Genomic DNA, 21,326 nt, shown 5'->3' on the forward strand with positions numbered 1-21,326 from the left:
CACACACACACACACACACACACACACACACACACACACACACACACGGGAGAATGAAACCACTCTGATATTTGAGGCGCTGTCCATCTGGGCGATAGTCACAGCATTTGACAGCTAAATAGCTCCACTCTGTCATCATCTCGAAGCCAAAGTGGGCGAGTCAGAGGTAAACTGATTAGATGGCGTGCTGCTAATTTCCCAGAGAGAACGTGAGGGAGGTGGGTGGGGCTCAGTCCAAGAGAGCAGATCCCAGGGAGGACCAGCCCCGGGCTTGAGTGCAAAGAGAAGGGTCTGGAATCTCAACTATGGCACAGAAGAAAGTACCTACAAAACAAAAACAGACTCACAGACATAGAGACTTGCGGTTGCCAGGTGGGTGGGCCGAGGGGTTAGGGAGAGGGATGGACTGGGAGTTTGGGGTTAGTCGATGCAAAGTATTACATGTAGAATCGATAAACAATAAGGTCCTACTGTGTAGCACAGGGAACTGTAGCCAATCTCCTGGGATAGACCATAATGGAAAAAAATATAAGAAAAAGAACGTATATATGTGTACAGCTGAGTCACTTTGCTGTACAGCAGAAATTAGCACAACACTGTAAATCAACTGTAATTCAATAAGAAAATTTTTTTTAAAAGAGAAGGGTCTGGTTCCTAAGTGTGTGTGCACACATCAGCATGCATGGGATTAAGTACATGTGCATGTTTATGACATGAATGTATATGCATGTGGGAGAGGGCTCACAGTCACGCATATGTGGGTATATCTCTTACCCACCTGAAAATAGAAGGTGCAGAGCTTGGAAAGGATCAGAGGGCTCCTCCTAGCATATCTGCAGCAGGGCAACTGCTTTCTGTGATTGCCAAGGCCCTTCCAATCGCTGTCACTAGCTCAGCCAGGAAAATACATATCATTTTACCCAGTTATGGATGCTCAATGACTCCTCAGACATCATCAATGTGATGTAAATTTAAGACATGTCAGCCAAAAAATTGGCAATCTACAGAATGAGGTTGAGGGCTAAAAATCAATGTTTTTCAAACCGATCTGCAGGACGGCTTCCTCCACTCAGGATTCCAGCTCTGCACTTCTGCCTTTTCCAGAGAGGAGCAGATGGTGGGGAGCCCTGACAAGGAGGTCTGTGAGCTGGTCCTGAGTCAGTAGTCAGCTTTGGAACTGGAATTCCCAGATTGGGTTTCTTGCCTGGAGGATGAATTTCAAGGGCCAGAGGTCCTGCCTATGTCCAGAGTGAATGTTTTGGAATTCACAGTCAGAAAAGCAGAATTCAGAGGGGAAGTAGGAGAATTTTGGGGGGGTTAAATTAATTTGGAAGAAATGGGGAAAATTCATTTGGAAGGCTCCATTTAATTGTAGTTAAGAGAAATGATGTAATAAATTTGGATAATTTAATTATCCCAAGAGACATCTGCTGAACACAATCTAATCTTTGTATTTAAGTAGAAAAGTACCCTCACTCTGTAGGAAAACTGGATGCAGGGAAACACAAACATCCAGAGCCTGACGAATGGAACGATCTGAACAATTCTAATGTCAGTTTCAGAAGAAAAAGCAAATCACAGGAAAACAAGCTGATAGAGGATTTCATTTTTTAAAAAATCTCCAACACTATGTCTGGGCTTGATGACGTAAAATCAGCCATATCCTGTATTTTTCATACCTCTTCTCCAATATTAAGTAAGAAGATACCATGTGCTCATTAACTCAAGAAACACCTAACACATTACGGATGGGCCAAGTCGATATGTCTTGATTCAGTGCGATGTTCACAGTAAGAATCCTTAGAGTAAACGGTATTTACTCTGTAAAACGGTATGACAAAATATTCTCTGCCCCTCCCTCCCACCTCCCCACACATATATGCACCAGGCCTCTTCCTGTGGCGAGGATACACTCTCCACACCATTCCCTTTGGCTTAGCCAATAAAATGTGAGGGACAATGACATGTGCCACTTGCAAGCAGCAGCATTAACAGCCATCTCTCTTTTCCTTCTGCCAGGAAGGAGATTGGCATGTCTTCAGCTTCTGTCCCAAATAAATGACATAGAGCATAGCTGCTGCCAAACCAGAGTGGACATGGACATGAGCTGGAAACGAGCTCATGCTGTTGTTGTAGCCACTTAAATCTGGGGGTCATTTGTTACTGCAGCATGACTTAGCCTAAGCTAGCTGATACACCTACACTTACACACTTACACACACACACACGTACTATAAGACCCTAAGACCCAAGAGTCAATCTTCAAATACATTTTTTACTTCGCGTTTGTTACCTTCAGGAAAGCACTGTGCTGGGCACCTATCTCTAACTGGGAAAGGCTTAGACACGCTGGGGAAAAGATCCAGATGTGTTAATAAATGTATTTTTTATGTGAAGAAAATGAACAAATTCCTCTCAGGAAGAATTCTCAGATTTTGAAACCTTCTATTGCCTATGATTTCTGGGTAATCAAAATGTGACTGAATAAAAACTCAAGTTGGTAAAATAGATACATTCGGAGGCTATTAATTTTAGAAAAGGATTCTTCAGTTTAGAAAAGGATTTATTGGTTCCTTTGATGAACTCGTATCTCTTAAGCCCATGACCTTTCCATCGGGTTAAGAAGCCCACAACCTAGTTGAGGCAATGAAGCAGTCAGTCTACCTGCATCAAGGTGGCCTTGACCCTGCCCAGCTCATGGAGGAGTCTAGCACCCCAGCTGCCATAGCGGCACTTGAGGCCAACAGCGTGCAAGTTCAGGTTCATACAGGGCCTCAGCTGATCTTGCCTGACTAAACCTCATGGGATCTAAGAAAGATGGATTCTGTGAATGAGGTTTAAAACGTAAATTTCCTCTCCCAAGCCTGGTATGTCTGGGGGAAGACCCAGAAGAGCTTTAATCATAAAGATTATATAAGACATTCTATGCATGCTCATCTAAAGCACTTAAAATATGGTTATAAGTACATACAAATTCTCAAAAAGCCTGTGCACCCATCATGAAAAATATCTGCAAAGGGATCCTGTATCTGGTAGAAAAGCATGGATAAATGCTGTGCTCTTTTGGGGAAGGTAGGACGAAAGGGAAGGAGCTGAGTGAACACTGCGGGGAATGCTGGCAAGTTAGCAGAAGGACCAAGTTAAAGAATTTATCCACTCACAGATCTTTAAGAATGAACCAAATGTATCTAACCACCTTCACTGTTATCAGAAACCACAAAGCCTGTAAGATACCCATGCGACCTTAGGTATAATCCTGCCTGAAACAACACTTGGCAACTGAGATTCCCACTGGGAAGACCTGGAAAGCAGCAAGATTTGGTGTAACTTGTGGATGCAGTAATGAGAGCGGGTCATAAGGTGGCTTCAGCATCATTCTGGTCTCTCAAGTCCAACCATTCATTGAGGGCACTCTCAAGTTCGGCTCCCCCAGTCCCGGCACACTCTCAATCTGGTGGGAGAAGTGAGTGGTTAAGCAGAAAGACAGTCCATCCCCCTGGCGAGAGCAGAATGGGGGCGCCTCTTCCTGTATGTCTTCCCTTCCACCCTGCTTGCTTCCAAGGCCTCTGGAGCCTTGGGGGAGAGTGGGGAGGAACCTTCTGGAAGGGGACTCAAAGGAGGTCCCAGCAGAAAAACTAGGATGAGGGGAGGCACTGGGGATGCCAGAAAGTGGTCCTAAGGAAGGGAGAGCCTGTGAAGGGGGGAGGACCCCTGAGCCAACACCCACTGCTCGTGGACCCACTTGTTGTCCCACTTTTCCTAATGAGACTCACACGGGCACCAACAGGGCAAAGCAGGTCAACAGAGTAAACCATCTGATCACAGTGTCCCTCAAGCCACCAAATCTATAAAGAAATCATGGAGCCAGAGCTGCCTCGTGACTTACTACCCCACAGTCATCAGGGGTAATTGGTCAAGATAACATCTGAGAGTGGACCTGCCTGTGTTAAGAGTCCAAGGCTGCACAGCAACAGGCAGCAAAGGTTAAGAGCTGAGAGAGTAAATGTGGGGTGAGTAGGTCCAGGACAGAGAAAAGCCAAGAGGCTCGGGTGGAGGAGACCGGCATTTAGAAAGAAAAGGAAGGTTGGAGGGGCTGGTGGAGGTAGGTGCTAAAATGACCAGGGGTCTAAGGAGACGGTATAATTAGGTCCTCAGCTGCAGAGGACTTGCCAAGCAGTTATGGGATATGACTCAGTTTGCAGCTGTCTAGCAAATGAGAAAAGACAGGGATGTTGGCTGAGCAGCAACAGGAAAAGTAATCAAGAACCACTACACACAGTCCCACAGGCTGTTCGGAGAGAGAATTCTAGTAAGAACCCCAAAGACAAACACCCCAAATGAGTCCTGGGTGGCAGGTCAGTGGTAAGTGGAAAAGCACAGCTTGTTTCCCGGAAAACTTTGGGCCCTTCCCCAAGGCCACTGCCCACTCTGCTGCGGGATGGGCTCCAGCATAATTGCCCCTCGAGAGGGAAGTTGTCCCTGGAGGGAGGTTGGTGATGCAAGAGCTGCTGTGTAAGTGGGAACCCCACAGTCTCTCAGGTGGGAGCCTCTTCCTTAGTATTTCAATTTAGCCGGGACCCTTGAGACTCAAAATGTGAGGGGCGGGACTTCCTTGGTGGCGCAGTAGTTAAGAATCCACCTGCCAATGCAGGGGACACGGGTTTGATCCCTGGTCTGGGAAGAGCCCACGTGCTGCAGAGCAACTAAGCCCATGTGCCACAGCTACTGAGCCTGTGCTCTAGAGCCCGTGAGCCACAACTACTGAGCCCACGTGCCACAACTACAGAGCCTGCACTCTAGAGCCCGCGAGCCACAACTACTGAAGCCCACGTGCCCAGAGCCCGTGCTCTGCAACAAGAGAAGAGTTCCCTTCTCATCCTCTTTCCTGCCAGCTCTAATTCACAGGAAAATGACCCTTTCCTAAATAGGTGATCCTTCAAAGAGATCAGTCAGGAGGCACGGATTCTCCATGCACACAGAGCTCTCATCAGTTCCCGACTTGAAACGTAAGTCTCTCTCATCCACCCTTATAAACCACCACTGTTACCATAAGATCAGCAGAGCCCCCAGGACGGTCCCCACGTGCTCCCAGACCTCCTGCTGAGGATGGCGCGGCACCCTCTCTGGCCCTGTGGGAGTGGCAGGCCACTTCGCTCCTTCCTGCTCATCCTCTGGGTTCTCTACTATGTCAACCAAAACCTCTGGGAGCCAGCAGTCAGGATTCAGTGCTGGGGCCACTTTGTTTCCTGAGCAGAGCTGTGCCCCTTCCTATATCACTAAAACTCAACTTGAACTTTAAAAATATTGGTTCCGGTATCCTTGATGGTCCAGAAACAAAGCCCTCGTGTGGCAGGCAGCCTCTAAGATGACCTCAATGACCCCGGCCTCCTGGTATTCCTGCTTTGTGGACGCCCCTCCCCTGAGTGTGGGCTGGACCACGTGACTAGCTTCTAATGAACAGGATGATGCAAAAGTGATAGGATGACACTCCCGAAATTAGCAAAAAGACTGGCTGTCATCATGCTCGCCGTCTCTTGGTTCTCTCTCTGTCAGCTGCCATGTGGTGTGAGCGGCCGTCACGACGGAGAGGCCCACATGACAAGGGACTGATGTCTCCAGTGAGGACCTGAGGCCTTGTACTGCCACGTGCTTGATCTTGGAAGAGATCTCTTTCAGAGTCATTTGTTACACATCAATCCATAACCAAGGGACAGGATAGAAGGCATGGAGTGAACGCAGGAGACTCGAGGAGCTCTTTTAGAAGTCACTGTGAACGCCTCTATGAGAAACCAAAGCTGCTGGAAAGAGCACCAGGACACCACCAGGAAGTAAGCCCAGTGGCCACATTCCCAGGAAGTCACTTGAGAACAAGTAGGAACTATAAGAAGACCCCTAATCAGAGCTTCAGCTGGTGGGCTCTGAGTCAATCTGGCTACCACTGCCTTCCCCATCCGTGGTCCTGTCCTTGCTGAGAGCTGCCACTGGTATCACCATCTGGATTCTATTCTCTTCCCATCCAGAGTCTATCAGCTATGAGCCCAACAGTGAGGGGACCATTTACAGCTGGGGGCCCACCTCCTCCTCTTGCTTTCTGCTTCCTCCCTCTTCCTCTGGTACATCATGTCTTTTATCCTTTCCCATATTTGTTGTCTTGGTTACATGGCCAGACTCCTGATATGCCGCTAGTTTTCATTTTAATGATACGTTCTCGTAAAGCACAATATTTTACTTCAGTTGCATGTGTCACTGGATGAATTCCTCCAGCGCGTCTGGCATTTGAGTATCAGCTGACTGAGTGTGCTCTATGATTTGGGGTGTTTCTGCAGCACTTTCTTCAATTTTCATGTCTGCGTTTTAATTTATGATCAGGATCATTCTACACAAATATATATATATATACACACGCACATATGATTCACAAAAAAATGGCACACATGTATCAATTAATCTTGAACTGGCAAAGCTCACCTAAAACCATCTCCTTAAATCATGTGCAGTAGCAATGATCATTTGGAAAATAGGATGACAAATGTTCCCAGGGTAGTATTTTCTGGGGATCTCAAAATGTGTCTCAAGAGGACACCAGGAGGAGAATGAGTCTAAGCCCCAGCTCTTGGCATTGAACTGCCTTGGGAGGGGCTGCAGCAGATGCGAAATTGGGAGGACACCACCCCAACCCCACTCAGGTCAGCACTGGTGACCACTTGGGATCCCTACCAGGGACCTGCAGGGACAGTGGGTGAGCCTCAGGGCCAAGTAGTGAAAAGTAGGATAGGATAAGAAAATAGTGCCAGTGAGGACACATTTACGCAAAAAGGATGGTTGAGTGAGGGCTTGATATTGTTCAAGAATATAAGATATACCCAAGAGGATACTGTCAAGCTTAGCTGGTTTCCATATCTCCTGGGTACAACATGGACAAAAAGGCCTACGACCTAGCAGAGGAGATTGAAACGAGGTGGGAGGAGGACCGTGAGATGTGGACGGGTAGGCACAAGGTGAAGCTGGTCTGAAGGCCAGTCCCAGGATCCCCAGGCTTGAAGGACTGAGGACCCAACAGCTGTCTCTCTGTCCCTGCTCAGATGTGAAGTCAGAGGGAGGAGGGGCCCCCCGGAACATCTGCTGTGCTCTTCTGTCTACGACACCCTCAGCCTCCCCCTCACTTAACTCACAGGTTAAGATCTATACAGGCTTACTACTTGCAAAACCAGGGGTGGGAAATGCAAAAACAGAACACGATGAAAATAATCAAAAAAAAAAAAAAAAAAAAGAAAAGAAAAGAAAAAGAAGCTTCGATGGACTCCTCCCATAATGGAAATTGTCCAGCATTGATTCTTCCATATTTCTCTTCTGCTTGGGTATCTAAACACATGCAAACTGGCCAGCAGCTCTGGTTTGAGAAACTCCTAACATGTCACAGCAAACTGACCAAACCCTACACGGGTACACTCGGCCTCTGCTCTGATGGCAGGGGCCCTGGGCAAGCTGGAGTTCCAGCTGTATCTCTATTGGATTTTGTGATGCCTCCAGCCATCTGGAGAGCCTTCCGGGGCATGAATTTCTTTTTAGTTAAAGTTGATTTAAATTTCCAGGTGAATGTTAAGGAGAATTCTCAGATACACTGAGGAAGTTGCAGGGCAGGGGCCACGCATCTCTGATCTGGTATTGCTCTGTGACTCAAGCATTACAGAAACACATACACACAGCACCCATTCCTGAGAACTTATGCTCAGAACGACACAGCTTCAGGTGGGTCTCCCTCCACCTCTGGCTGGTTGCCTTTCTGGACCCATAGTCAGGGAGGGCCTACAGAACATGAGCAGATCCATTTCAAATAGGCTCAGACAGAGAAAGACAAATATCATATGTATCACTTATGTGTGGAATCTTTTAAAAACAGGATACAAATGAACTTATATACAAAACAGAAATAGACCCACAGACATAGACAACTTATTATTACCAAAGGGGAAAGGCGGGGGAGGAATAAATTAAGAGTTTGAGATTAGTGTATACATACTTCTATATATAAAATAGATAACCAATAAGGAGCTACTTACTGGCATAGCACAGGGAACTACGCTCAATGTTTTGTAATAATCTGTAAGGGAAAAGAATCTGAAAAAAGAAAAGATAGATAGATATGTATAACTGAATCACTTTGCTGTACACCTGAAGCTAATACAACACTGTAAATCCTCTATATTTAAATAAAATAAAATCAAACAAAATGTAAAAATAATTCAAAGAGGCTCAAGAGAAAAAAATTAGGAAGACTGAATTAATCTGCATGACAATTCCCAAGAAGAATGACTGTGTTATCTACTGCTGTTGACCCTCCATGCTGACACACACCCAATTCCTATCCAGAGGGGCTGGTATGGCGTGGTTTGCCCATGTGTGTGCTCACATGTGCACACACGCCCATCCTACGACAAGCCAGTAGCAGGGCCAGCCAGGGTTCCGCTTAACCAACATCCATCAAGTGTTCTGCCCCTTCGTGCGAGCAGTTCAACCTAACAAAACACCCAGGAAAGATGCAATCACAAAATGAAAGGAGCAAGCACACCTCAAGTAGAAGTTTATGATGTTTTGGTTCACAATGAACATTACTCTCCCCCTAATGTCAGGCAGTAATTCACTGCTGAACAGCAGCCATAAAACATGATCACTTAGTGTAAAAATGTAACAGAGACAGAGAAAGCAGGGTGGACTTCTGGCTGGAATATTCGAGCAAAGAGGTCTCGTCCTTCTGAAGCAACACTGACCTCGTTACCCCAAGCCGGTTCAAAGTTTTCCAGATTTAAACGGACATCTTAAAGCAAATCAGGATGGTGTTTGCCTTAAGAGTTTTCCCTATAGTTGAAATTGCAATAGTCTGTGACTTATTCCTAACTTCCTAGGCACCTCCTGATGACTGGAGCATTTATGTGCCACATTTCTTAACAGCCCGTGGAAAAGGATGCCAATGCCAGCTGCGGCACACACACATCAGAAAAAATAAGACGTCCAAATTGGTACTTTCCTCACCTCCTTTCCCCCTGCTTCATGTGATGTGTGCACTAAAGGAGTGAGATTATGGTCATCAGAGACAAGGTCGCAAATGATGGGGACCCACACCTTTCAAACAAAATGAAAAGGCAGTAATTTTGAAGGCAGCCCATGGATAGCTACAGTCTAGCTCCTGGACCCCTGAAACTCAGAGCAAACTCCCTTACTCTTAGCAAACCTCCCAACCCCCTCCCACCCAGCCTTCCCACCTTGAGTCCCTTGTCATATTGCAGAGAACTTCCGCGAGGCCCTTGATACACACGGGAGATTATTACAGGGCTCAGAGAAACCAGCTCTGTAATTATGGCGACAGTGTGATTTCCATTATTCTCACCCCCTGGTTTCAGTAGCTCACAAAACTTCCTGCTAAGTCCTCCTGCAGTCCCAGAGCTTTTCATGGCTGGGCCTCTGCCCAAAAGGTGAATGGGGTCCTGATAACCTCTTGGAAAAGCAAGGCAGAGTTATTACAAGGAAAGGGGAGTGGTGCTCAGCGAGCAAGGGTGCTGGGAAATTCTATTGTTTAGAAAAAATAAATAAACTGGCCAGTTTCGCTTTTTATTATTTCAAACAACAGACTCGGCGGCCCGGCTTTCCTTTACGAACTCAGACTGTCCCCCTGGGCCAGCTGTGCTGAGTCTGCAGGAGGGTAGCTGAGCTTCAGCTAAACTATTAAAAAGGCTCCCGCTCAGAGCTCGTGGAGCAGAAAGTTTGGCTGCCCCAATGGCCTGGCTTTCCCCGGGAGGGCCACTGGCTCATTCCCCCCTGCACGTGACCCTCTGGTCTTAGCTCTCAAATGTTTATGCTTCACCAGTCCCACTATAGTACTGGAAATTAAATGTAATGTCCCAGGTGGCTGAAACAGAACTGTTCTTATATAAGCCCTCCCACCCCCGCGAAGTAAAAGATGAGAAAGGCCGGCCCACGGTTTATAAAGTCCCAAGGCTCCCGGTCAGGTGTTGCCTGTCATTGCTGGCCTGGCTGACCTCTGGGGACACTTCAAGGCAAGGCTTTGCCCACAGCCTGCCCCATGAGGGATGTCTGTGTGCACTTGGCCCAAGCTCCCGGAGGTGTCCTCAGCCCACACTCATGGAGATGGGCTGCACTCTCACCTCCCATCAGGAGGCCGGCTTCCACAGGGGAGAGGGACCCAGCCGCCATGAACCTCTGTCCACCCTCTGACCAAGAGCACACATTTGCAAGTCGACCGTCTTGGGTTTACGATGCAGCCATGGCCAAGAAACATCTTCCCCCCTGCCGCCAAGAGAAAACAACTTTCTATTCTGTTATGTGCACTGAATTTTCAAAGTTTATTTCACTGACACCATATACCAACCAGCTCAGACAACAGCAGAAAAACAAAACAAAAAAAACCTTCTACAGGGTCTACTTGGTCTGGCCAGAAAGTGAAGGATCCTCTGGCACCTGGTAGGAAGTTTAGGGGGTGGGCATGTTTCAGGATATTGCAGGAAGTCACCTCTCTCTTGCACTGAGACTGGGCTCCGTAGAGACAAGAGCTAAAGCACCCCAAATTTCCTTGCTTACGTATTTACCCTCAACAGGACTTATTCACCCATCGGGGCAAGCAAAGCAGGTCAACACATTTCACTGTGTGAACTGCATGCGGGAAGGCTTTCGGTATTCAGACTTCACTTTGCCAGCAAATCAAATTCCTTGACTCTTAGTGAAGAATGAAGTCATCTGAGCAGCTAACGGAAACGTCCCCGCGGTCCCTGCTCTACAGCCCGTGGACTTCCCTCCTCGATTTATACTGAGGCTTATCAGACACAATTTCAGCAAGCTTGGTTATCTGATTTCCTAGCTCACTGAAAGCTGGAAGCCGCAGACTGAGGGAGGAAGAAAGGCGCTGATGTGGACCAGTACTTCCTGGCAGCATCTGGAAGTGCTGAGTGACACGGTATGCTAGAAGAAGAGCCGGGAAGGCTACAGCGATCAAACACAACACGCCTACACCTCCCAGCATCTTCCCCGGGCGTCCGCGAACCCCGTTCAACATGTGAGTAATAATCTAAACGAGAAGATCAAGGCGGCAAGAAAACATTCAATTGTGTTTAATATATTCTTCACAGAAGGCAGACCATAAAATGTAATTCTTAAAGCTATATGGATGATGGTTAAATTATTTGTTAACTTGATACAGAAGGCAGCACATGACGATGAGGTGGGCAATCCCAGACGCGTGGCGTGTTGCCTGCATCACCCTTGCAGTGTGCCACAGCGTTTCCCCAACATATGTTTCTTCTTCCAGCTGCTATGCATGTAACTGTTCCACGCACATTCCCAACCCCCACACCCTCTGCTCCCCACCTCTCCCCATCCAGCCCCACTGCCTGTTCCACAGAGACGTACACTCTAAAGAAAAAAACAAGTGCTGAAATGGGCTGTCACACAGTAGGATGGGAGAACAGGCACAGTCCCTAGATTTGCAGAGAGCATTTCCCCTTGACCACCCAGCTAACACCCACAAATACAGCAAAGAGAAAAGCAGCCATCAAAATTCAGTCTCAGGTCAGGCAGCGCCACTTTATCCATCTGAATCACACAATGTCCAGTTAATTCCAAGGGAAGCCTAATTAAAACAAGCAGGATCTCCACATGGAGTCATCAATATTTCCCAGGGAAAAGACTCAAGTATGATTATCAGCCAACAGAAAACAGGACCTACTGCCTAGAGTCTTAGAAAGGCTTTTAATCCAAGCAAGGAGGGCACCCTATGGGGCCAGCACCAACTCACTGAGACGAGAACCCAAGCAGAGGTGGGCGAGAAAATAGTTCTAGATAGATAGGGGCCCCCAACACGGCGGATGGGCCAAGGCCACCCAGTGCCCCTGAAGCCAGCAAGCTTCTGGAGAACGAGGAGGAAAACTCACGTCCCCAGATCACGCGGTTCTACTCCCCCTAGGGCAGTTCTGCGCCCCCAAAACATCCAGGGTTTCCCCGTCCCACGACTTGGCTCTTAGCCCTAACAGCAACTCCAGCAGGTGCTACACTTTCCTCTGTCGGTTTCCCTGAATGGAGTCCAGATGGATGCACCAGCCAGAAGGGCTGAAGCAGGAGGAAAAGGCATATCCCTTGCCCCTGTCCATCCTCCACAACCACCCAGGCCTCATAAAGCTATTGCCTTGGGGCATAAGCCCAAGTTGGACAGAATACACCATATTTAGAATGGCCTAGCAACCTGGAGACGCACACCTCTCTGGAGCACACCAGCCCCACGCAAGAGATGGGTCCACACACTCACCCACTGTGAGTCCCACAACAACCCTGCACGTGAAGGACAAGAGTAGCATTGATGACCTCAACAGCAACAGAGCCATTAGCTCAAACCTGTATCACTGCCAACCAGGCCCAAGGTAGTAAAAGAATGCAAGAAAACATCCATCCTGCGGGGACAGGCTGCCTCCACAAGAACCAAAATGACTACACCTTGTCCTACCTTCTTCAGCTTGCCAGTCTTGGTGCCCACGAAGGCCAGAGAATGATTCTTGTAGACGTATGCGATGACAGAAGTCATGCGGTCCCTGTCCTCCGTGAAGACGGGGATGCCACGCACCATCTCAGACACGCCCAGGGGGGCATTCATATCCAGGCCACAGAAGTTGTCATCAATGGTTAGGAGCTGAAAATGAAGGAGGAGAAAAATTAGAAGCGAGCACCAGGGCAATGGGTGGAGGTACTGAGTCAGAGAACTCTGGAGCTAGAAGAATCCTTACAGATGCATCACCTGTTATAAATCCCTCCTTTATTACATGAGAAACTCAGCTCCAGAGAAACTAGGTAACCTGTCAACAGTCATCTAAGTAGGTTGCAGGACCATGGCAAAAAGTCACAGATCCCTGGAGTCTCTTTACACCATGCGCCGTGGTCTCTCTGCCCCTCCTCCAACCCCTCCAGGCACCATCCTGGTAGTTTAGATGGCCCATCATCACCATCCCTTGGGAAAGCACTGGGCCAGCACCCATGAGCATGGGCTCCAGACAGCCTTGCTGGGGAGTGAGAGGGGCGAGGTCTCCACATCCACACACTTACTGTTGAGCAGACACACAGATGAGGACTTGAACATGTGGAACAGAGAACTAGAAATGTTAACACATGTGTGACAACACCACGGCAGAGACACGTACAGACAATCGGTTGGGAAAAGGAGGAGTGGAAGGTTTGTGGATGAACTCAGCAGGCCACAGGTGCCTCACTGTGTCCCATTTCAGGCTCTCTGCTTCTTTCAGAACATGGCGAAGGAGGGCAGGCAGCCTGACCTTGTCATACCTTCACCAGCATTTCCCAAAGTGTCTTCCACCGGAACCCCAGTCCCACAAGATATTCTACCATAAACGGGCTCTTTGGGCAAATAACTTTGGGAAACATAGTGAAACGCAGTGCATTCTAACACCATGTAAGACATTCCTAATTGTTACAAGAAGGGTCTGTAAAGTCTTTTTAGGAAGAAATGTGTTTAAAGTTCTCTCAGCATTTTATTCCCTAAACCACTTTTTTGACCGGAACACCTCTTAGCATCCCTTAAAGAGACTGTTTTCCCAGGTACCCTGTGGGACACACTGACCCAACTCTTGCTTCTGACTCTGGGACAATTTCAGCAGTCAGGCAAGAAACAAGAAAAACCTCTGGCCCATTTCCCTGCCCACACCCACTCCCCAGTGTTTTAGCTGAAATTCTCCCTGTTTTATTCCAGGCTCCCGGACCCCCATGTAAGCAGAGGGTCACAGCTAGGGAGTCCTACTGGGGAGTGTAGGAGACCTTGACAATGGCTGGGGAGGGGCCTCCAGAGCCCTCCACTGAGCAGCTTTGGGTGGGCACAGATCTCTCCGAGGTGCTAGGATCCTGCACTGGGTTTCCCCTTTTTTCTCAGAAGAACTGTGTGCTCTTAGAAGACTCACTCCATCTCCCTGTGCTTTTATTTTCCACTCTGTAAAGATGAAGGAAACAACTTCTGCCTTTTGATGAGCTTCCATAAAGCCTATAGAGCTCATGCCTGTAAACGCCTTAGGACTTCGCAGAGAAAGGAGTGAAATAAAATACAAGGTGCCATTTTTTAAAGGCTTCAATCCAGCCAAAGGAAGAGGCATCTGGACAACCAGCAGGCAGGCTCTTGCCAGTGGAGCTGCGTGAAACCGGCCAACTCTGCGCTTTCCAGGGATGCGGGGGTTCCCTCAGCTCTCTCCCAGCAGTGCTGTCCATCTCAGGGAAGACAATGTGCTGAGCACCGACACCCTCCCTCTTATCGTGGTGGGAGCAGCCAGGGCAGGGCCGGAGGGAGCATGGGCGGGCTCGGCAGGCCACGTGCAGAGCAGACGACTGCGCCACGGCTGGCATTGCCTCTGGCCTCTATTGCAGGGTCTGGCCCCACAACCCGGACCAAACGCACTCCACCCCTTCAAAAACAACTATAGGAGTCAAAGGTGGGAGGAAACTTTCAAGGTCTAGTCTGATCTTTACGGTTCTTTCCTAAAATGAGGAAATGGGGGTAGGGAGAGACAGAGTGGAGAGAGAAAGAGATGGACAGAAGAGAGGAAGGAAAAATCCAGATCAAGGGCAGACAGTGTTTTCTCCCTGCTGGACGTAACTGCCGTGACCTGCCAAGCATTCAGACGGCAGCTGAGGAATCTTCATGGCCTTGCATGTTCCTGCCTCTGGTTCAGAAGGAGTCCTCATCCTGGACTTTCTGGGCCCTAAACTGTGCTGCTGGGACTTCTGCCATTAGCAAAAGGACCTCACCCATTACAACCCATTTTCCAAGTAGGTGAGACCGAATGATTGTTTGCTCCGCACAAGGGGATACTGAGGCAGGGAGCGAGGCACCAATACACGCCTCATTGACCTGATAAGGCTCAGGCCGCTCAGCCCCCCAAAACTACATTTCTGAGTGGTCAGTTTCCAAATACCATTCTTCTTCACTGGGCAGAACACGAGATAAAAACCAACTACGTACAAAAAGAGAGTGTATATTCAGCCAGTTGCCACATTAAATCCCTGCTTGCTCAGAGGCAGAAAGTCAGGGACTTGCAAGTCTCTGCCACTGTGGCATCTTGCATGTCAAGGGGCCAAGTAAGGAATGTTTTCATCGTTAGGAAGTGAGGACAGCTCAGCCTGTGGCCTGGCAGCTAGGACTCTGCTGGTTTCAGCTCATGACAGCTCCCTGCGAGGCCCCATCAGGAGGCAGGTCTCGGGTTCCTCACCTGTACCTGACAGGTACACCCCGCATTGCCTACCTCGTGGTATTGTCATCAGGCTCAGATGAGGCAAAGGGGACAACTGGGGCTCCTACCGTGGGGCCAAGATTCCAGGGACGATGGCTTCTCGCCCAGGCTCATCTGTGCCTCGATTTCTCCCTCTGAGCGGGGCCCCAGGTGATGAAGGGGTGATGGAGGCCTTTGACCAGGAGCAGCCCGGGTCTGCGTGGATGCTGAGGCCCCCTGGCTATGGCGTGGGGTGGGAAGGGGCTTACTCCTCGTTTCCTCAAAGCGGGGGTGATAGGGGAGGGAGTTTTAACATTGAAGTCGGGGAAAGCACAGGTCTCGCGTTCACAGGCAGCTGAGCTGCTTCCCAGCCGCACATCTTGGCACAAGCTGCTCCTGTCCTCTGGGCCTCACCTTCCTTGACGGTAAAACAGCAAGACGGGCCCATCCCGAGGCCTAGGTGAGATATCAGGTGTGAAGACACCGGCTGAACCGGAGAGTCCTTCATTAAGGTAAGGTGGGATTTCATGTTAATTTTTTTAATGGAAATCCTGCCCAGAACAGAAGTAGGATGGCGGCAGGGAGTGGCCCTTGCACGCCGCCCCCACTCCCCGGCCAGAGCACAGCTCTCTAAGGACACCACCCGCTGAGTTTGACCTGAAGCCACAGAGTAATAACCGCACTGGGAGCAGAGGAGAGAGGAGGGAGAGTCCCGCAGGGCCCGCAGACCTCGGGGGCTGGGGTGTAGGGAGCAGATGCCGGGCCCCTGGAAGGGAAGGCTAATGGGCGAAAGCCTTCCACGGGTAAGGGTTGGTGCAGATTCCTGAGCACCCTGGGCAACGGGGGAGTCTGGCCCTGGCCGAGCCCTCCCCTGGGCCCCTTAACGGCAAGATTAGAGCGGCAGCCAGAGGAGCCAGGAAGGGACTGGGCTCCGCTGTAAGCAGGGGCCCACCAGGCCCGCAGGCCCAGATTGCACCTCTCCCCTGCCACTCCACAAATACCCACGGATGAGCTATGGCCACTGCTACAGTGCTTACTCATTAGACAGCAGCTTCATTCTTACCAAGGAAAGAAATTAGGGTCTGCTGCATGGGAATATATGTAGCAGGCAACTCTGTGAATAGACCTCAAGGCCTTAGACAGGGCCACACCCTCTGGGGTCCCTTCTGCCCCATCAGGAAGATACCAAATCTGCTTTCCATAAATGTCCTCATGGGGTATCCGGCTTATAAATTAAGATTGGTGATCCACTGGATTCCAGGGACCATGAGCTCAAGGATGGGACTATGTTTTACCCATGTCTGTATCCTTAGCTTGGTTCCTGGTTCACAGTAGGTTAAGACATACACGTTAAATGGATAATGGATGGATGGATGGATGGATGGATGACTAAATAAAGGCTTGAGTCCCACAGTGGCTAGCACTGTGGAACTAGAGTCAGAATGCCTAGGTTGGAATTCCAGCTCCACCATTTAATGCTGTGTGACCTTGGGCAAGGTATTTAACTTCTCTGTGCCCCAGTTTATCATGGGTAGTATAGGGATAATAATAATAGCATATACTTCCCGGTGCTGCGGCGAGGATCAAATGACTAACATGTAGAACAGTGTCTGGCACTTAGTAAGCGCTAGGAGAGCGCTAGCTCTTATTTCTGTCGGTCACATCCTTAGGCAATTCAGATAACTTGTGTGAGTCTTAGCGTCTTTGGGGAAATTCATGATATCCACCTCGCAGAGGTGTGATCAAGATTAAAGGGGCTAATGTTACCAAGAGGAAAGAGCAAAGGTGGTACTTCCTAGAGATCTATCAGGCCAATGAGGCTGAATGAAGGAGCACAGAAATCGTCTTAAGATCCAGAAGAGTTGCGCTACTCATCAGAAATGCGAATTCTCAGGCCCCGCCCCAGATCCACTGGATCAGAAACTCTGGCTGTGGGGCTCAGAGATCTGTACCTTAACCCCTTCCCAGCGCTTTAGTAAGAAGCACCTCCTAGATCACCACAGGCGTCCCTTCCTTGCTGAGGGTGCCACAGACCGGCCCAGGAGAGAACGGCACGTGACAAGCGTAACCACTGGAGCAGGACCCACTGGATCTGGGGGGAGGAGCCCACGGCAGCCCCCCAAGCCGAGCAGCCATGGTGGAGGTGGCGTGGGGAGCCAGAGCTGACACCCCGGATTACGATCTCACAGCTCACCGTGCTTCCCTCGCGGCAAAGGTTACCATGCAATTACGTGTCGCTACATTCAAATGACAGAGCAGTTACGGTTACTTTACCAATTACAGGGAAATTGCTCCCACTCTGCAGAGAGACTGGCACTCTGAAAAGCTCTATCATCTCCACGGAAAGGGGATTTTAAATGCTGCCAGCATCCTTCCTCCACAGTCTCCACAGGCTCCAGGGCAGAGCTGCAAAGCAGCCACCCGAGGGCCCCCGCAGTGTCTGGTGGTCTCTGTGGAGACCCTCTGAGAAGGGCTGAAGAAGGGGGCAGACCTGGGAGACAATGAGGGCATCACCCTCCGACCCTGTGCCCCACCATCAACCTGACACCTGTGCCAACCCATCCTGTAGGCCTTGGGTGATGAGGTGGGGCAGGAACCTGATTCTGAGATCACTCCTCCTCCGGTCTAGCATGGCCCCCAGCCTGGTTCCTGATGCACCCGCCTTGCCAGGTGGAGTTGTTTTAGCCCTGCCCTTCATTGCCCCACCTTTGCAGAAACCCCACATTGAGTCCTTATTATGGAAAGATCAGAACCTGGCCAGAGCTCAGTGGTCCAAAAGCAGCGCTAATGAGGTAAAGGTCACCAGGTCCATCCCCCTGTGGGCCAATTAGCTCAGCTCTGGGACCCGGTCTCTTCCATAGCCACAGGCTGCCCCTCTCACCCACGGCATCCACTGTTTGCAAATATCCCAAACTGATCCAAAGGAGGCTAACCAGATGAGCCTGCAGGGATGGACAAATGCAGCCGACTCCTCCAACAGGGGTTGCAGCTGCCGACTGCTCTGGGCCGGCAGCTGCAGCCTCTGAGCCCAGGATGGAAGATACAAAGTCAGACCTGGTCCTCCCATTGCTCATGGGCAGCTCCTGAAGAGAGAGGAGTCCTTCCATCTCAGAGCAAACCGGCTCTCCAGCCCTCCCTGAAGGCAAAAGTAGCATCCAGCCTCATGCAGAGGAGTCCTGAGCACCCCTGCGCCTACCCCCAAAGCTGGGAAGCCAGACCATTATGGGGGGAGAAGGCATCAGAGACCTTCCGAGCTCACCCACTCTGGGGCCTTCAGTTGGGCCTTTTTCCATCAAACTTTTGGTCTCTTAGGCTACTGGAACTCCCTGTTTCCATCAGGGGAAACTGAAGCACTAAATGAAGACAACGCTACTTACTGTTCTTCATTTAGTACTTCGCTTAAGAATGTTTAGAAGGACCTACTAGGTACCAAGCACCAGGTGAGGACCCAACAGTATAAAGATGAAAACATCTCTGTTTCTGCCCCTTTCTCAGTGGGGGAGACAGACCGGGTCCATGACTAGACGAGGCCATGTAGGCCCAGCTTCAGTTATGCACCTGGCGCTGTGGGGACAGAGGGCAGGGCCACAACTGCAGAGGGGAGCAGCAGGGTTTCGAAGAAGAAGTGACACTGGGGCTCAATTCTGGGTTCTCTGTCCAGGACAGTGCATGGCCAAGCTTTCACACATTGTGCTATTTCAGAGGAAAATGACTTAAGATCTTAGAATTCAACAGCCCCATTTTACAGAAGAGAAAAATTGAGGCTTAGAGAGTGAAATGACCCCTCATGACCTATCACATTCCCAGACTAGATGGAAAAACTGGCATTACATGGAGGCTTCCTCCAAGTTGCTAGAGGGTGGCCCCAAAGGAACCAATTCCATGATCAGGGAACCTACTGTCAGGATGAGAGGCTGCTCTGGGACAGTGCTTGCTTCCTTTTCTTCTGTCCAGGATAAGCCCTCCACCCTTCTGTGATCTCTGGGAGGAACTACCTCTCCCATCCCGAGGAGGCCCTTGGCTAGTCATCAGAGTGGGATTCCTCCTTTCCTGGGCTGACCTATCCCAAAGGAAAGTGAGAGCTGAAGTTTCGAAAAGAAATACAAGTTAGGTGAAAAAGAAGGTGGAAGCCCATGAGGTGCCTACTGACGTGGAAAAGAAAATGTCTTTAGATTCATGCTCAGCAGTCCTTAGATTCATGTCCCAAACATCTTCCCACTATTTTACACACACACACACACACACACACACACACACACACACACACACACACACACACACACACACACACACACACACACACCAGGAGCTGACCAGAGCAGACCTCCGCAGTGAATTTCACATGTGGGATTTCTTTATAAAGGGAGATATTGATCAGGTAAGTGTAGTAGCTCATGTCTACATACAGACCCCAGATGTAAATCTCTGCGGTACAGGAAGATAATGATCTCCCACTTATTGGGGCCAGATGTCAAATAGAACCACTGACCCCAAGGTGTTCATCAACGCACCAGGGTCTGATGCTCACTGTGTATGACTCTGTGTGACGTCTGACGGCAGGGCAGGAGGGAAGCAGAGAGAGCCCTCAGGGAGGGAGGAACCCCGTGGGGAGGCCCTGGTTGGCTTAAGGTTACTCTCATCAGAAAGCCTGTTACTCCATAAAATAGTCCCACGTGCCTGAGTGCTCGTTTCTGTAACAGAGAAAGAGATCCCAAAACTTGGACGGTACCACCCTCTGACTGCTTCACTGTTCTGCATAAACTTTCCTCCCGCTCTTATGATTTCTAACCCTCCCCGAAGCTCTGCCCATGGCCCGTGCTGACCCCAGGTGGTTGAACTCTCTTCAAAGATGGAGAAGCCCCGACAGAGGTGAAGGTCGGCCCTACACCTCGGCTGTGAGCCCAGACGTCAGGAAAGGAGCGGGAAGGAGGCCTCCTCCGCTTAATCACTAATGCATTATCTCAGAACGGTTCTTTATTGTGTCTTTTTCAATGAGATTGTAGGGGGAATGAATGTGCAGAGACAGAGAGGGGAAGCCAGCAAACCACAGCCACAGTAACCTAGTTAGACCAACATGTTATTGAAGGGGCTTCATGAAAATTGTCTTGGGGTTGGAGAAAGAACCCGACAAATCGCACCAAGATTTCTAAGAGCCACGTGCCCTGTTTCTAAGCAACTCAAAAGGGTGGGTACCAAAATACAGGTCATCTACGTGGTCACTCAATCATCATGATAACAACCTATCCTTCTAATAGGAAACTAATGCCACTAATTTGAGCTGTTTTCCCAAGAGACGGGCATTAAGCCCAGCACCCTCTCTGCAGTCCAGAGTGTAACCAGTAGCGAGCCGTAGCAATGCACCGCTCCTAGGAGATGCTGAGCATAGCGGGCACAGAGCAGCTCCAAGTCAGGATCCCAGGGATTGAACCCCTGACCTGCTCCTCATTAGCTCAGCTGCTCAAAGCCCTGCGTTCCTCCCTCTGGTAAGGACTGAGGGCCACGACACCATGACTGGAGATACAGGCAGGCCAAGCAAAAGAAATAGGAATGAAAATCCACTAGCCCAGTTCTGCAGGTGACCTCCGTGATGGGACTAGTCCAGAAGCCAAAGCTGGGCACCTGGAAAAGACCAGGGAAGGCCTTGGAATGGTTCCAAGCAAAACCCACTCGGGTGCTGTCCCTTTCCTTTTGTACCTTAAGCTTCAGAGGTCCCCAGTGGCTGCCTGTCAAGGGCAAAGAAATCCCACCCAGCCCATCAATCCCACGTTCCCACTTCTCTCCCTGTCTACTGCAGACAAACTCAGCTGCCACCAGGACTGTAATTGGAGCAGGGCACACCACAATGATTAAGTCTGTGTGTTTTCTAGCGGGCACTAGGAAACAGTAGTCCCAATGGTCAGGCTGAATTATGGGGTAGGTCATTCCCTTGTTAGCGGGAATAAATTTTATTAGCCCCACTCTCGTTGCTGTGCATCTTCCCCTCTTTGCTCCTCAGGCCCAAGTATGGGTCTGGATAATGTTGCCTGCACGCAGGATAAATCAGCTGAACAAATCCCATTATAT

General features: G+C 49.6%; 1 protein-coding gene across 1 annotated transcript in view; it reads right to left on the reverse strand.

Annotated features, from left to right (window-relative positions):
* Positions 1–21,326, reverse strand: part of LOC114901599 (plexin-A4-like) — a 293,914-nt gene that overhangs the window by 188,988 nt on the left and 83,600 nt on the right. The window contains exon 3 of the mRNA XM_029233535.1: positions 12,506–12,688. Coding sequence (XP_029089368.1) covers positions 12,506–12,688 — 183 coding nt within the window. The remainder of the gene's footprint in view (positions 1–12,505; positions 12,689–21,326) is intronic.

Source organism: Monodon monoceros, unplaced genomic scaffold, assembly GCF_005190385.1.
Source record: "Monodon monoceros isolate NGI ecotype Baffin Bay Population unplaced genomic scaffold, NGI_Narwhal_1 Super_Scaffold_2, whole genome shotgun sequence".
Taxonomy (NCBI): Eukaryota; Metazoa; Chordata; class Mammalia; order Artiodactyla; family Monodontidae; genus Monodon; species Monodon monoceros.